Source organism: Gastrolobium bilobum, unplaced genomic scaffold (genome assembly GCF_033153095.1).
Source record: "Gastrolobium bilobum isolate Gb01-03AN ecotype WA unplaced genomic scaffold, APGP_CSIRO_Gbil_v1 utg38954, whole genome shotgun sequence".
NCBI classification, from domain to species: domain Eukaryota; kingdom Viridiplantae; phylum Streptophyta; class Magnoliopsida; order Fabales; family Fabaceae; genus Gastrolobium; species Gastrolobium bilobum.
The window spans coordinates 1-15,334 of record NW_026896815.1 but is presented as its reverse complement, the minus strand read 5'-3'; the positions used below and the strand labels follow the sequence as shown (position 1 = coordinate 15,334).

At 39.4% G+C, this 15,334-nt stretch overlaps 1 protein-coding gene across 1 annotated transcript; it reads left to right on the top strand.

Moving 5' to 3' along the window:
* On the top strand, nucleotides 1-1,401 carry LOC133302178 (protein ALP1-like). Its single transcript, XM_061501924.1, has 3 exons — nucleotides 1-531; nucleotides 636-861; nucleotides 950-1,401. Exons 1-3 carry the CDS (start codon nucleotides 1-3, stop codon nucleotides 1,399-1,401), a joined length of 1,209 nt encoding a protein of 402 aa, XP_061357908.1.
* The last annotated feature ends 13,933 nt before the right edge of the window (nucleotides 1,402-15,334 follow it).

The following is a 15,334-nucleotide window of genomic DNA, read 5'->3' as shown; positions in this document are numbered from 1 at the left end:
ATGGCAATGAACAACGGAATGAAGAAGCGTGTCGTTGTTGTAGTCATAACGTATTTGGAGTCTTTGAATCGATTGATTGCAATATTAATTAGTATGTGTGCTTTGTTATTGGCGAATATTGCAAGACGGAGAAGTAACAGGAATAGATTAATTTGGGATTGTTATGGTAGGGCGTCGTCTAGGGAAATCAATTTCCATAGAATAGTTTATATGAGTGACAGGGCTTGTATTGAGAATACAAGGATGGACAGAACTTGTTTTTTTAAGTTGTGTGAGATGCTGAAAACTGTTGGGAGGCTTGAAGCCACCCGACACATGGGGGTAGAAGAGATGGTTGCATTATTTCTTCACATCTTGGCGCATGATGTTAAGAATAGAGTTATTAAAAGACAATTCATGAGGTCTGGCGAAACCATAAGCAGACAGTTCACAAATGTCTTGCTGGCTGTTTTACGTTGTCATAAAGTTTTACTCAAACGACCTCAGCCAGTCCCCGAAAATTCAACTGATGAGAAGTGGAAATGGTTTAAGGTATACAATAATTTTCGTCATGTTATCTTCTTCATCATGAAATGCCATACTTTCACATTTCGTGTGTGTATTGATTAGTTTGTTTATTATTTTTATTAATACAGAATTGTTTGGGAGCTCTGGATGGGACACACATCAAGATCAACCCCTTACAAGGTGATAAGCCTAGATATCAGACTAGGAAGGGTGAAATAGCAACAAATGTGTTAGGTGTTTGTTCTCAAGATTGTCAGTTTATATATGTATTGCCTGGATGGGAGGGATCGGCTGCAGATTCGAGAGTCCTCAGAGATGCTATATCTCGAACGAATGGATTACGGGTGCCAAAAGGTTGGTCAATTTTATCACGAGTTCATGATTGACACATTGGTTACACAAGATTTTGAATTATATGTTGATAAAAAAAAATTATTCGTAGAATTTTATTATCTGTGTGATGTTGGTTACATGAATGGGGAAGGATTCCTTGCACCTTATCGAGGGCAAAGGTATCATCTAAGCGAGTGGAGGCAGGGAGCACATCCAACAACACCACAAAAATTCTTTAACATGAAACACTCTTCCGCCAGGAATGCCATAGAGCGATGTTTTGGGATGTTGAAGGGGCGATGGGCGATAATAAGGTCAAAGTCATTTTATCCGGTCAAAACACAGTGCAGAATAATAACTGCATGTTGCTTGCTTCACAACCATATTAGGCGAGAAATGGCAAGTGACCCTATGGATGACCATGCAGAGGATATGCAAGAGACACATCCTGATGTTGGAGATAACATGCTCATTACTCATGTAGAGTCATCTACTGCTTGGACTAATTGGAGAGATAATTTGGCGCAAGAGATGTTTAACACTTGGAGGAGACGTGCATGATGATTGGCATTATCTCTATCGTTGTTATTCGTAGTTAATTATTTATATTGTCATCGTTTGTTGTACTCATAACTGACATAGGTCCCTTATTTTCTGTTTTCATGTAATGCTACCTACTGTGTTAATTATGCTGTTGTGGTTGACTGAATGCTCTAACTTTGCTATCTTAGTTCGATTTCAATCTAGGTTCTTATTGTTTCATGTTTTTTTTCTACACTTTCTCTATATTATTTTGATTCAACAAATAGATGGCTGAATCAAGTCAACAGTCGACAAAAAGAAGTCACCATACTTGGACCGCTGAAGAAGACAAGGCACTTATGGAGTGTCTTCTTGACATAGGTCCATCTTGGAAAGGAGATAATGGCTTTAAGGCAGGATTTGCTGTTCACCTAGAGAAACAATTACAACAGAAGCTTCCCGGGTGTACATTAAAAGCCATCCCACATATAACATCCAAAATTAAACTTTGGAAAAGACACTACAGTGCTATATGTGAAATGACAAGTCCGAATGGTGGGTCTGGGTTCGGCTGGAACGATAAGGACAAGATGATTGTTGTGGAAAAGGGCATCTACGATGATTGGGTGAAGGTGCATGATATATTTTTACCTATGTTGCGTAATTGATTTTTTTCCCCTTACTTATTTACTACACTTTTGTTTTGTAGACTCACACGAATGCAAAAGGGCTTTACAATAAACCATTTCCATATTATGAACAACTCGGGCCAATATTTGGCAAAGACGTAGCCACAGGAGTGAATGCTGAAGGGCCTGAAGATGCAATTGACGAAATGGAAAGAGAGGCTCCTGTGTTACCTGATACAGAGAGCATAAATGATGATTTCTTTGAGTATATGCAGGATCTGACACAAAACCCTATGTATGAAGCAGAAATGCCTGACACTATTACCCAAGAGGGTGTGCAGAATTCTCCTGTTTCTAATTCTGTCCCTAAGAGGGGAAAGAAAAGAGCCAGGAGTGAAGATGCCCTAGTTGTAGTTGTGGCCGATGCAATGAAAGGTAATTACATATCTTGTACAATAAAATACGACATACAATTACGAGTACAATAACCCAAACCACCAGTGCTTTAATCAAATTATCCTTCTTTAAACAGCTAGAGCAGATGGGATCATCAACCCACTCAAAGAAATTGCAATTGTCACTTTGTTTGAAGTTTGCGCATCCATAGAACTTCCTTCCTGGATTTTTTGTTATACGAGACTTCCGTAGCACAGCCCTCATTCCACAGTCACGCATTTTGACATTTGATTCACATGAAGATGAAGAATGCACAGAAAACACACTTTGACACCCACTTACAGTAGAGCGATCTCCACCCATGACACCTATGTTCTTATTCGTGATGGTTGCAAACGATTAAATAGCCCCCTACAACAAAGAAATAAATCGATACATTTTATACACACATGGCACTCCATAACATTCCACTACATCTGTATTCAAAGCCCTTTCAAACAACCAAACAACAGTGCATGTTTTCCCCCTAAACACACAACGATGAAAAGCAGAATGGAAACTACCAATATAAAATGGTACACAATGGCCAGGTCATAAACCAGCCTACAAAAATTACTCACGACAACCTTCTTTTTCTGCAATAAACTATCCATTGACCAACAAATCAATCAATTGAAACAAGCACAACTTTGCAACACCAGACAAAAAAAAAAATAATTCAAGGGAGCCCTATCTCAATATTTCCACACCAATGTACAGGGACCAACACATGAGAGATATACATTGCACAGAAAGGAGAGAGTATTGAAATAAAAATAAGAGTTAAAAACAAAAACCAAGACAAAGACCTGAACCACTTCTAGATGAAATGTCTTCGTCGTTGGTTGTGGATGAACTTATAACAGTGTTCGCCTCTGCACTCTCTACTTCCCTCTCGTCTCAGTTCCGTCTCATCCGAAAGACACCCACGGTTGACGATAGTCACAACAAATCAGCTGAATCCTGCTTGTATTCCTTGTTGTGAGACCAGATTTAGCACATGGGATGTTGGGACAGATGTTGACGAAACCCTATTTTCACGATTCTTCTTTCAACGGGTTTGGATGTAACATTACGTGTATCAATTTTGAAACTAAAAATATGTAGGGGTTATTTTTGTAATATAACATCGTATTCCCAGTAATATTCCATTCTAAACCAAACATAGAATCAGTAATCCTTACTCAATATTCCCGGTAAAATTTTGGCAAACCAAACAACTTTTTTATAACATTCCAGGTAAACTCAATTCCTACTGAATTCTCAGTAATTGTGATTCCCGGCACACAAAAAATTTCTCCTGTACCAAACACACCCTTAGGTGATTTTAGTTTATACTTTTGTAATTAGTTTTTAAATTTTATAACAATACAAGTGAGACATAATGATTAAATAAATAATAATAATAGATTTTATATTTGTAAGAACTAAAATGACGCATAATATATTAATGTCTTTACTTTAATACAATATTTACATTTTCATTTAGTATTGTGTTAATTACATACTCCATCTTTCAAAATACCAGCTGTTTTAGAGTGTTTCGTTTTATTTGTTACTTTGAAAATCAAGAAGGCACTAATTATTTTTTCAATGTGATTTGATTATTATCATCACTAGATCTCATTTCAACTGTAAGAAAAGTGTGTATCATCTTAAAGGATATAAAATTGTATTATTTTAAGTAAAAAAAAAATATCAATAAAAAAGGAGAGAGTGAATAAAAAAATAAAAATATAGATATTATTTCTTTATAAAAATAAAATAATATAAATTATGTCATTTAAAATTACAAATATTTTTCCCTTCAACTATAACGAACAAGAGATAAATGGTAACAAGTAACAACAATATGTTTCATCACCTCTCTTATTTTATTTTTTTTTATTTTTTTATTTGCACGGTTAATTAGAACAGGACAAGAGTACTGAGTACAGATCACTTTTATTCAAAGCTGACAGTCATGTTACAATGGTATGATTGTCCCACCTGTGTAGTCCGTGTAATGAGAGGACGTTCTCAGTCCACTGTTTACAGTTTTTTTTATGAGTTTAATATTTTTTTTGTTATATAAAATAAAAATTATATATATATATATATAAAGTGTATAAAATTTATTTTTTTTCTTCAATATTATATAATTTTTATACATTTTTATGTGTACGTAAAAAATAAAATTATTTTTTAACATGAAAAATATTAAAAAAAATCATTACGTTTCAAAGGTTGAGATCGCGCACAGTTTTTTAAAAAGCTGTAGACCATGTGCAATAGGGTCAGAAATTTTTAGGTTGCAAAGTTTATTGTCGGGGTGGGGATAATATTATGATAGGCTGAATTACATACAGACAAAAAAGGGTTGACATTTATTGGCATACCTCTTTGCCTTATATCATAAAATGAAACGATGATAATTGTGGCTATGTTTGATTGTTGTTTTTAAAAATAACTTTTTAATTTTCAGAAAAAAAAAATTAAAAAACTCGTTTGATAAGATTTGTTTTGTAAAAAATATTTTGAAAACTATAACTATTTTTTTGTTTTTAGAATCAAATTTAGATAACATGTCTGAGTTGTTTTTGTTTTCTGTTTTGATTTTTAATTTTCAAAAATTAAAAAATATAGAAAATAACTCTTTCCATAACTATTTTACAAAACAGTTTTAAGAACAAAAAAACCAGAACACAATCAAACAGACCCTGTATTTCTGTTTCTGTTTATCTGCCTTAGTTTTGGTTAGAGATTAATAATTAAGTAAATACCTTTTTTTTTTTCCCTAACAAAAAATACGGTTTCCATTTTAGTCCCTTACAAAAATAAATTAGTCAGTTAGTTCTTAACAAATTCAAAGTGGACTTATTTAGTTAAAATCGTGGTCCCTCACAAATTCAAAAAAGACTCATATTAGTCCCTCAAAAGGACTAAAATGGATCTACTTTGAATTTGTTAGGGACTAACTGACTAATTTATTTTTGTAAGGGACTAAAGTGGGAACCGTGTTTTTTGTTAGGACCAAAAAGAGTGTTTACTCTTAATAATTTTATCTCCTATAAATATATAAAAATATATGAAACTTATATGGGATCATATATGAAAAAAAAAGAAAAAAAATATAAATCTATATATTTTTATGTGTATATAAGAGATAAAATTATTTTTTATAAAATGAAAAGCGCTAATCCCTTTTGGTTATGCTCTTAATTTGAATTATCCCATTCCAAATGATAAACAAATCACTCTCTTTGTTGTCCGATTTTATGAACTTGGGCTAGTGATAAAGTTCCTGCGACCGAATGATCAAATTAGTAGTTTGTCACCAATTTTGGTAGAGGAAAAAATCATGTTGACTTTTACTTTACGTAACATGAGACAAATGTAAACCCAAGCTCAGGGCCCAATCTCAAGTCTCACCAATCTTTTAAAATGATGGTTCATAGCCCAATGCATAATTTATTAACCTGTTTAAACACCAAATCATAACATGTAACGACCAAAAAATAAAAAAAGAGACTATGTATTTGAAAGTTGAAAGTATAGTCATGACATCGCGTGCCTAAGGAGAATTCTCTGAAGTATGTTTACGTGGAGGAGAAATGAAGAAAGAGGAAGAGAGAAAAGGTTTGAAATAGAAAAAAAAAATACAAATTGCTTTTATTATCATCCATCTAAATGTGTTAAGAAGCTGATATGGAATTTGAATCAGTTAAAGTAAGAGATTTAAATTGAAAAAAAATAAAGTAAATTAATATTTTTTTTACCTTCAACTAAATATATATTATGAAGTAATTATCCAATTTACCAAAATCATTGTTTTGCACCCATTACCTTGCGCCTCTTCCCCATCACCAAATCAATAAATTTAAAATATCAGTCTATTTCTCATTTCTTGTGTTTTCGCGACTTCATACACCGCTACACTTTACACACTTGCCCATCTTATCGCCACATGCCCTACTTGCACTTTATCCATTTATGTCACCTTTAAATAACTTAGAAATTAGGTGTTACAATTATAGTATTAATGTAGAGTAAATACCATTTTTTGTCCTCAGCAAATTTCACGATGCCTATTTTAGTCCCTAGCAATTAAAAAGGCCCATCGTGGTCCCTAAGAAATTTAAAATGGACTAATTTAGTTGAAATCGTAGTCCCTCACAAATTCAAAAAAGAGCCATATTAGTCCCTAAAATGATTAAAATTGGTCCATTTTGAATTTCTTAGGCACCACGATGAGCCTTTTTATTTGCTAGAGATTAGAGCGGACATCGTGAAATTTGCTGAGGAACAAAAAGGATATTTACTCATTAATGTATTATGATTGTAGTATATTAATAATAGTTACGACTGTAGAATTAATAATCGTAACTATCATCAAATATTAACAAGAGGAAAGAAAGGAGCAAATGAGAAAGTGAACCAATTTTTTTTAAAGAAAAATAGAATTCAAGAGGGAAAAAAAGATGAGACAGAGGAGGGAGAGGTAATATGAATTTGTTTTTGGTTCTCCACGAATGTTCACCGAATTTGCTTTTCATTGTGGTCCTGTGGAGTGTGGATCGTTGTTTTGTTGGATTTATATATAAGTCCCACATTGGTTGTATGAGCAACTGATGTGGAGTTTATAAGGCCTTAGACACTCTCATCCTTTGAGCTAACTTTTGGGGTGGTGTATCACAAGGTTCTTTACATGGTATCAAAGCCTCGTCGCCCCCCACTTTCTCTTGTGGCGTTTCTTAGCACAGGTAGGTTGAGCCTGTTGCATTGTCCACTCTTCAAGCCCAATAGGCTCTCGTGTGAGGGGCCGTGTTGAGATATATAGTCCCACATTGGTTGTATGAGCAACTAATATGGAGTTTATAAGGCCTTGGGCACTCCCACCCTTTGAGCTAGCTTTTGGGGTGGTGTATCCAAGGTTCTTATCAAGTGGTATCAGAGCCTCGTGTCCCAGGTTCAAACCTCGTCGCCCCCCACTTTCTCTTGTGGAATTTCTTAGCACAGGTAAGCTGGACTTGTTGCATTATCCACTCTTCAAGCCCAATGAGCTCTTGTGTGAGAAGGCGTGTTGAGATATATAAGTGACACATTGGTTGTATGAGCAACTAATGTGGAGTTTATAAGGCCTTGAGCACTCTCACCATTTGAGATAGCTTTTAGGGTGGTGTATCCCAAGGTTCTTTACATAGTATCAAGAGCCTAAGGAACCTTGAAATTTTTTTTTCCAGTAAACCCACTATTCATCGCCTTTTAAATTTTTTCCGGAACTATCTCGCTGTCAGTTTCCGGTACGTTTTTCTTCCGCATTCAGGCTTCTGTCTACGTCAACCACCATTGTCTAGTGGAGTTTTCGGCGAACCGCATACCGGCGTGCTCGTCTTGGAAGCGCGATCACAACCGCACCGGCCGCACCTCCAACGGACGTCTCACGTGCCTTCACGCGCCCGTGCAAGTTCCGGTTCTCTCCTCCACAAGGCGGCGCGTGGAGCCTCCTTTCCCGCTGCGGCTGGTTGCGTTCTCCTCGTCTCCCTGTGACGATTCTGGATCTGGTCCTGGTTCTGTGTTTGGACTTCGTTTTGTGTTGACGCACAGATCTCTGTTCTACCGGTTAGTTGTGTGATCTGTCTTTTTGCTTATTTTTTCTACTCTTATTATGGACTCTCCTGTCTCCAATTTTTATGGGTTTCCGGCTGGACAAAATTCGGAGTCTACTATTTTTTCAAATTATAAACCTCGCTGGCTCCCACTTTCTCTTGTGGAATTTTTTAGCACGGGTAAGTTGAGCCTGTTGCATCATCCACTCTTCAAGCCCAATGGGCTCTTGTGTGAGGGGGCGTATTGAGGAGCTAGCTTTTGGGGTGGTGTATCCCAAGGTTCTTTACATGGTATCAGAGCCTCGTGTCCCGGGTTCAAACGTCGCCGCCCCCCTACTTTCTCTTGTGGAATTTCTTAGCACAGGTAGACTCGGCCTGTTGCATTGTCCATCCTTCAAACCCAATAGGCTCTCGTGTGAGGAGGCATGTTGAGATATATAAGTCCCACATTGGTTGTATGAGCAACTAATGTGGAGTTTATAAGGCCTTAGGCACTCCCACTGTAAGAACCTGCACCGTTAATTAAGGTAAATAATTAATTAAATGCGTGAAATTAGGAAATAATTCCATAATTGACCTTAATAATTATGAGAAGGCTTAAATAAATATAGAAAGTGATTAAGAATGCTGAAAGTCGCTTTTCGGACGAAAAGTGCAGATACCGGTTCTGCTACTCGGTATAAATGCGTACCGATGAAGTATCCTGGAAAATTATAATAAGTGCATGAATATTCCTAGAATAATATGTAGGACTTGTAAAACGAGTTTCAAGTTAAAATAATGAGAACTGGTGCTAGAATCTGATACTGGCTATGGAAAGCGCGTACCGGAAAGGTACTGCGAAAAATAAAATAAAAATATGATAAATCTTATAAAAATGAGTAAGTTCAAAAATCCTAAGTTTGGGATTAAAATGATAAGCGTAGAAATTAGTGCTAATATTGTGCGATTAAAACTAATTAGACTATATATAGGTGTGCACAAGTTTCTAGGTCAGAAACTTGACATTCTCTACGTGAGAATTTGCTGAGTATGAGCTGCCACCTTCTTCCTTTGGCCTTCTTGCATGAAAACTCTCCCAAGTCACCTCATTTACCATGGATTCTTCTCTTTAAACCTTGTAAACACTTAGAGGTGTGTGTTTGGAGGGTGAAAGCCTTCACCTTTCTGAGTTTGAGGTTTGTCTTGGTGAGACTTAGGGGCTGTGTTGCTGAGTTGCGAGGGTGGAGCCTTTGTGAAGGCATTTTGAGCTTCAAGGAGTGATCTTTGAAGGAAAGGAACCATTGTTGTGTGCCATTTTCGTGCATCTTCAAAGTCAGAACCTTGGAGGTTGTTGGTGAGTTCCAAGAGCACTCCTCTCTCTGTTTTAAAGCTTGGGTAAGTGTTACCAACCATTGGTCATGAGTTTTAATTGATAAAAGATGTGTCTTGACATGCTTAATGGGTTAAACAACTATCCAACCTGAACATGAACATAAAAGCCTTTAAAAATGCATGCTTTAACGTTGGAATGGGTTAAAAATCAAACCTTTGGAGTGATATCTCGCGAAATACAAAAACTGCATTCTGTCGCGAAATATCCGGATATGGATATCCGGATATTGATATCTGGATATGGGGTCTTGTGATATCCGAATATGGATATCCGGATATGGCCCCGACATATATCCAGATATTCTGGGTTTTCGAAGAACAGTAGTAGCACTGTTCATACAGAATGATGTTTGGGGTTTGTGGACCCTAGATTGGCTAAGTTGAACCTCTGTAACAATTAAACTAAGTCAGAATCTAAGTGATTAAGGGCTTGTGGCTTTGTGAGAAGCCTAAAGACATGAAACGTAAAGGAAAGGCGTTGTCTTTATGTCATGTGCGTGTAGAGTATGTATATTGATGTGATTATTAGTCCAAACAGATTGTGATCTTGCTGTTTGTGGACTTTGAGCTTGTGTGGACTCTTGGTTTGGATAGCTAGCTTGCAAGGGAAGTTTTCATGTCCTCGGATTGATCTGTTGTTTGTTCCACCGACCTCCATGGGAGGGTGGTTTATATGCATGGTATGCTTTTAGAAAATGTTATATGCATTGATATATGCCTGAGATATGTGAATATGTCTGTTGATTACTTACACAATCAGACTGCGACTCTGGTGTGTAAGGCATGTAGTGTATGGAAGTGATGTTGTTCACTTACACAATCAGACAGCGACTCTGGTGTGTAAGGCATAAGACTGCGACTCTTATGTTTAGATGGGTCGCAGACGTGCATAATCCCTATCCTGTTCCTTGGCCAGTCGAACCGCATCTACATACATCACATGATTAACGAGTTATAGTATTTATCTCGTTGAGCAAGAGATTATACTGTCATGATATATATGCCTTAACATGAACATGCATTGAAATTATGGCTTTTGAACTTATATTATACTTGTAAGTGAGCTTGGGGCAGAAGAGTCCTTGAGGACCCCTTGTCTTACTGAGATTTCTTGTTTAGAGATCTCACCCCACGTTTGGGGGCGCTTATTTCAGGTTTAGGTAATTTGGGGGCTGATGCCTCTGGCGGCAGGAGGTCGGAGCTTAGTTGATGATTATTGTTATATTTATGCTGACATGACTGGATTGGATGCTGTTTATGTTTTCCCGTCTTATTATTATGTTGTTGATGTTAAGACTTATGTTAGGTTTGATGCCTTATTTGGGTGAGCATGGAGTTTGTCCATGCCACTTTGATATCTGTTATGTTTAAGTTTAACTGGGTTGTATATACTATCAGGGTTTTCCGGTCTACGTGTTGTAGTTTCGTGACTAGAGACATACTTATGTTATTTATGTTATGAGGTATTTCAGTTAGCTGTCGTTTGCAATTTACATACAGGCAATGTTTTTAAAATGAATTAAGTATTCAACTTGACTAAGTATAATGACGTCATAATTGAAAAGAAAAAGATATTCCGCAATTTTAATTAAGCGCAGCTTAATACGATGATATGATAACGTTACCAGATATATAGGGGGTATTACATTTTATGGTATCAAAGCACTTTTTAGGGAAAAGCCTGTATGTATTGCAATAACTAGGATGTTTGGTTGTGTCTTGTCTTGTGTGTTTCCTCTGTTGAGTGTTATTATGATAATGCATATGTGATCACAATGCGTGGGCCTGATCAACTCATAATTTGTGTAACTGTGCAGAGTCATGGTAATATCCAAGAGAACTCGCGAGACTGCTGAGGGTCAAACCGACCCGATCCTGACTGCATTAGTTGAGATGCAAGAGGCCATTACATTGGCCAATGTGGCAATGATGGACGCCGCTCGTGAAGCGAACTAGAAGGCCACAGAGGATGCTCTTGAGGCGAACCGGCTGGCGAACATGACCATGATGAGGGTCATGTTGGAGGAGATGAGGGCGAGTCCTGCTGTTGGTCAGTTCCCTCCGCCACCACCTCCACCGCCACCACCGCCGCCTCTACCTAGTCTTCCGGGCGAAAGCCAGAGCCATGTTGAGGGCACTGGTCAACTCACTGGGGTGATGGAACCCTATGTGGAGCCTGCTGAAGACCGTGATGTGATTGATTGCCGGCTTAATGCTCTTCGCAAGCATAAGCCACCTTCCTTTGATGGGTCTTATGATCCTATTACTGCGGCGAGATGGCTTCAAGCGCTTGATAAGATCTTTCGGGTCATGCAGTGTACTGATCCGCTGAAGCTGATGTTCACCACGTATATGTTGGAGGGCGATGCCCATGAGTGGTGGATGAACACCTCTCATGCTTTCGAGATGCAGCGTCATGTTATGACATGGCCATTCTTCGAGGATTGCTTTCTGGGTAGGTACTTCCCGTATGATGCACAGGAGAGGAAGCAGGGGGAGTTCGACAGGTTGGTGCAGGGCTCGTTGTCTGTTGACGAGTACCTGGCCAAGTTTAATGAGCATGTGAAGTTTGCACACTTTCGGATGGCTTCGCCTACTCTGATGTTTTTGGCTGCTAAGTTCCGCAGGGGACTTAGTGAGGTGATTGCAGAGCATATTGCTGGAGCTACTTTGAGGGATTTTGGTACACTGGTTCAGCAGCGTAAGGACATTGAGGATGTATGCATTACAAGCAAGGCTAAGAAGGCCAAGATTGATGAGATGAAGGGGGCTGGTAGTTCCACTCCCACTTCCTGGAGAGACAAGAAGTTTGGTCCGAAAGGAAAAAGAAAACAATTTGCGACTAGGCAGGCTTCTGGTCAGTTCAAGAGGACTACTTCTTCACAGCAGGGAAGCTTTGCTAGGCCTCCTTCCACCCCGAGATGTTCGGGGTACGGAAAGGAGCATGTGGGACGTTGTGCTTTGGGGCAGTTGGTATGCTTCCAGTGTGGCAAGGAAGGCCACTTTTCTAGAGACTGTCCGTCGTCGACAGCGAGAGCTCCAGCTGTTCAGGCAGTTCCTTTGTATATGGTTCCCTTGGCATCTACTTCGGCACCTGCAGTGCCACCTGCTACTAGACGTGTGTGCATGTTGGATCGCCAGCAGTCGGGTAGAGCTCCAAACCTTGTCGGGGGTACTGTTTCCATTGGGGAATTGCTGTTGTTTTTTATTTGATTCTGGGGATACGCATTCCTTTATTGCAACCCTGATTGCTGTGGGGCTTGAGTTGCCCATGTTTGTGCTTTCTCCACCGTTTCGGTTGACTACCGCCACCGGAAGAAAGTGTGATACTACCACTGTACATCGAGATGTCGTGTTTTAGTGGGATGGTCATGAGCTCTCGGTAGATCGAATGGGATTACCCATGGCTAAATTTAAAAATCATCCTTGGCGTGGATGGATTGTCCAATAGTTGTGTGATGATTAATTGATTGATTATTGTGCCTAGCGGGTGGCGATGTCTTTGTGTGGTTCCACATCCAGTTCCTCGCCTTTTATTGCTATGGGATAGGAGAGCCTTGTGAGCAGGGACAATGGTTATGTCTTGTTGGGAGGTTTAGTGAGTGGGACACAGGAGGATCTCACTAGCATTCCTATGGTGAAGGAATTCCTCAAGGTGCTTCCTGAGGAGATTATTGAGTGTCCGCCACAGTGGGAGATAGCGTTCTCCATTGAATTGATTGCCTGGTGTGGGGCCTTGTTATTAGCTCCATACCGGATGTCGCCACCAGAGTTGGCTATGTTGAAATAGCGTTCTGAGGGTCTTTCGGCGAAAGACTTCATCCGACCGAGCGTGTCTCCATGGGAAGCACCGGTCATGTTGTTATTGAGGCAAGATGCCTTACGCCATTACTTAAGCATGATGGTGCTCTATTTGAGGATGTGAAATTCTCTTCAGGGAAACTAAGTGTGTAACACTTGGAATTTGTGGCAAGGCCATGCGTAATCTTGTGTATGCGAGGCAGTGCATGTACAAGTAGTTGTGAGTTGAGTGGTCTCCATGACTCTAGGATTTTATGTGATTATTGATGGGTGTCATGAGTAGTTGGCATGTTAACACCATGGATAGTGTTAAGCATCATATAAGTACGATGAACTGTGGTAATATATCAATGTTATTTCACCTTTGACTGACTCTCGATTTTGCAGATACCATGGAGATTGAGGTATACCGTTACTTAGAGTTTTTGGTTGTTATGTTATTGAAATTGAAAATTTTGCAGGTGTACGTGAACTGAGGTACGTTACTATGTAAATGAGTATGTTAACTAACATGTACTGGTTGAAATGAACATGAAGATGATTTAGTACTGTGAAATGAATACGAATTTATTTTGAAGATATTGATTATAAATTGTAAGTCTTGTTGAGGTTAGAGTCATGGAATAGGACCAAACTGACTCGTGTGTTGTGTAGTTTTGAGTTGTGGGGTCAGGTCACTTTTATTGAGGTGACTGGTGATCCCAGAAAATCGTTTGGCATTTGGATGTCAACAAGGAGTTTCGAGATTTGAAGGTGACTTCCTTGTTTGAGGATGCACTTCTCGAAAATTAAGACTATGAGAGTCGAGAATGAGCTTTTGGAGAAGAACCAGGATGGTGTGTCCTGGAATGAGGAAGGACATTGTTTTTGCGTGTCTTTTGTCGTGACGCCTGAAGGTGAAGAATGAACACCAGAAGCCGTTTGGTAAGCTTCAATCTCTTGATGTACTGCAGTGGAAGTGGGAAGGTATTTCCATGAACTTCGTGATGGGTGGGCCTAAGAATCAGGCTGGTCTTGACTCTTTTTGAGTCATTGTGGACAGATTGTCAAGTCTGCCCATTTTCTTCCGGTAAAGGTGAGCTTCTCGTCAAAGCTGTTGGCCAAACTGTCGTTCGCGAGATCGTGAGGCTTCACGGGATGCCCGAGAGTATCATCAGTGATAGGGACCCGAAGTTCACATCTCGGTTCGGGGAGGCGCTGCAGATAGCTTTTGGGACTTAGTTGCTACTGAGTACAACCTATCACCCTCAGACTGCTGGACAGACTGAGCGGACCATCCAGGTCTTGGAGGACATGTTGAGAGCTTGCACTTTGGTGCAGGGCTCAACATGGGATAGGTACCTGCCATCGGTTGAGTTTGTGTGCAATTACGTTTTCCTTGCTAGTCTAGGCATAGAACCCTACAAGGCGCTGTTTGGTAGGAGGTGTAGAACTCCTACCTGTTGGTCTGAGTTTGGAGATAAAGAGTTGTTTGGCATGGACCTTGTCCAATTTTTCACCAGTTGATTCAGATGTTCAGAGGAAAGCTGGAGCAGGCGCAGTATCTCCAGGAGAACTACGTTGATGATAAGCATCGTCCACTAGAGTTCAGTAAGGGTGAGCACGTGTTGTGAGACTTTCACTGTCACCGGTGTTGTTCGGGCACTCGGAGTGAGGAAGCTGAGCCCACGATTCATTGGGCCATACCAGTTACGTGGTAGAGTAGGACCTGTTGCCTACCAGTTTGCCTTACCTCTGAACTTGGCCAGCACCCACGACGCGTTCCACGTGTCTCAACTTCGCAAGTTTGTAGCGGATCCTTCGCATGTGGTGCAACCGGATGTTGTGGAGGTTCGGGAGAACCTATAGATCTTCCGTCGTACCACTCAAGTTTCTCGATCGTGGCGATAAGAAGTTGAGGAGCGGGACCATTTCGATGGTCAAAGTATAATGAACGGGAAAAATCCCCAAAGGGTAATTCTGGGAGCGAGAGGACGAGCTTCTCCGGCAGTATCCCGAGCTTCGAGACAGGTATGTGTTCTGATTTTGACGGCAAAATCCTAAAAGGGTGGGGTGAATGTAAGAACCCGCACCGTTAATTAAGGAAAATAATTAATTAAATGCGTGAAATTAGGAAATAATTCCATAATTGACCTTAATAATTAT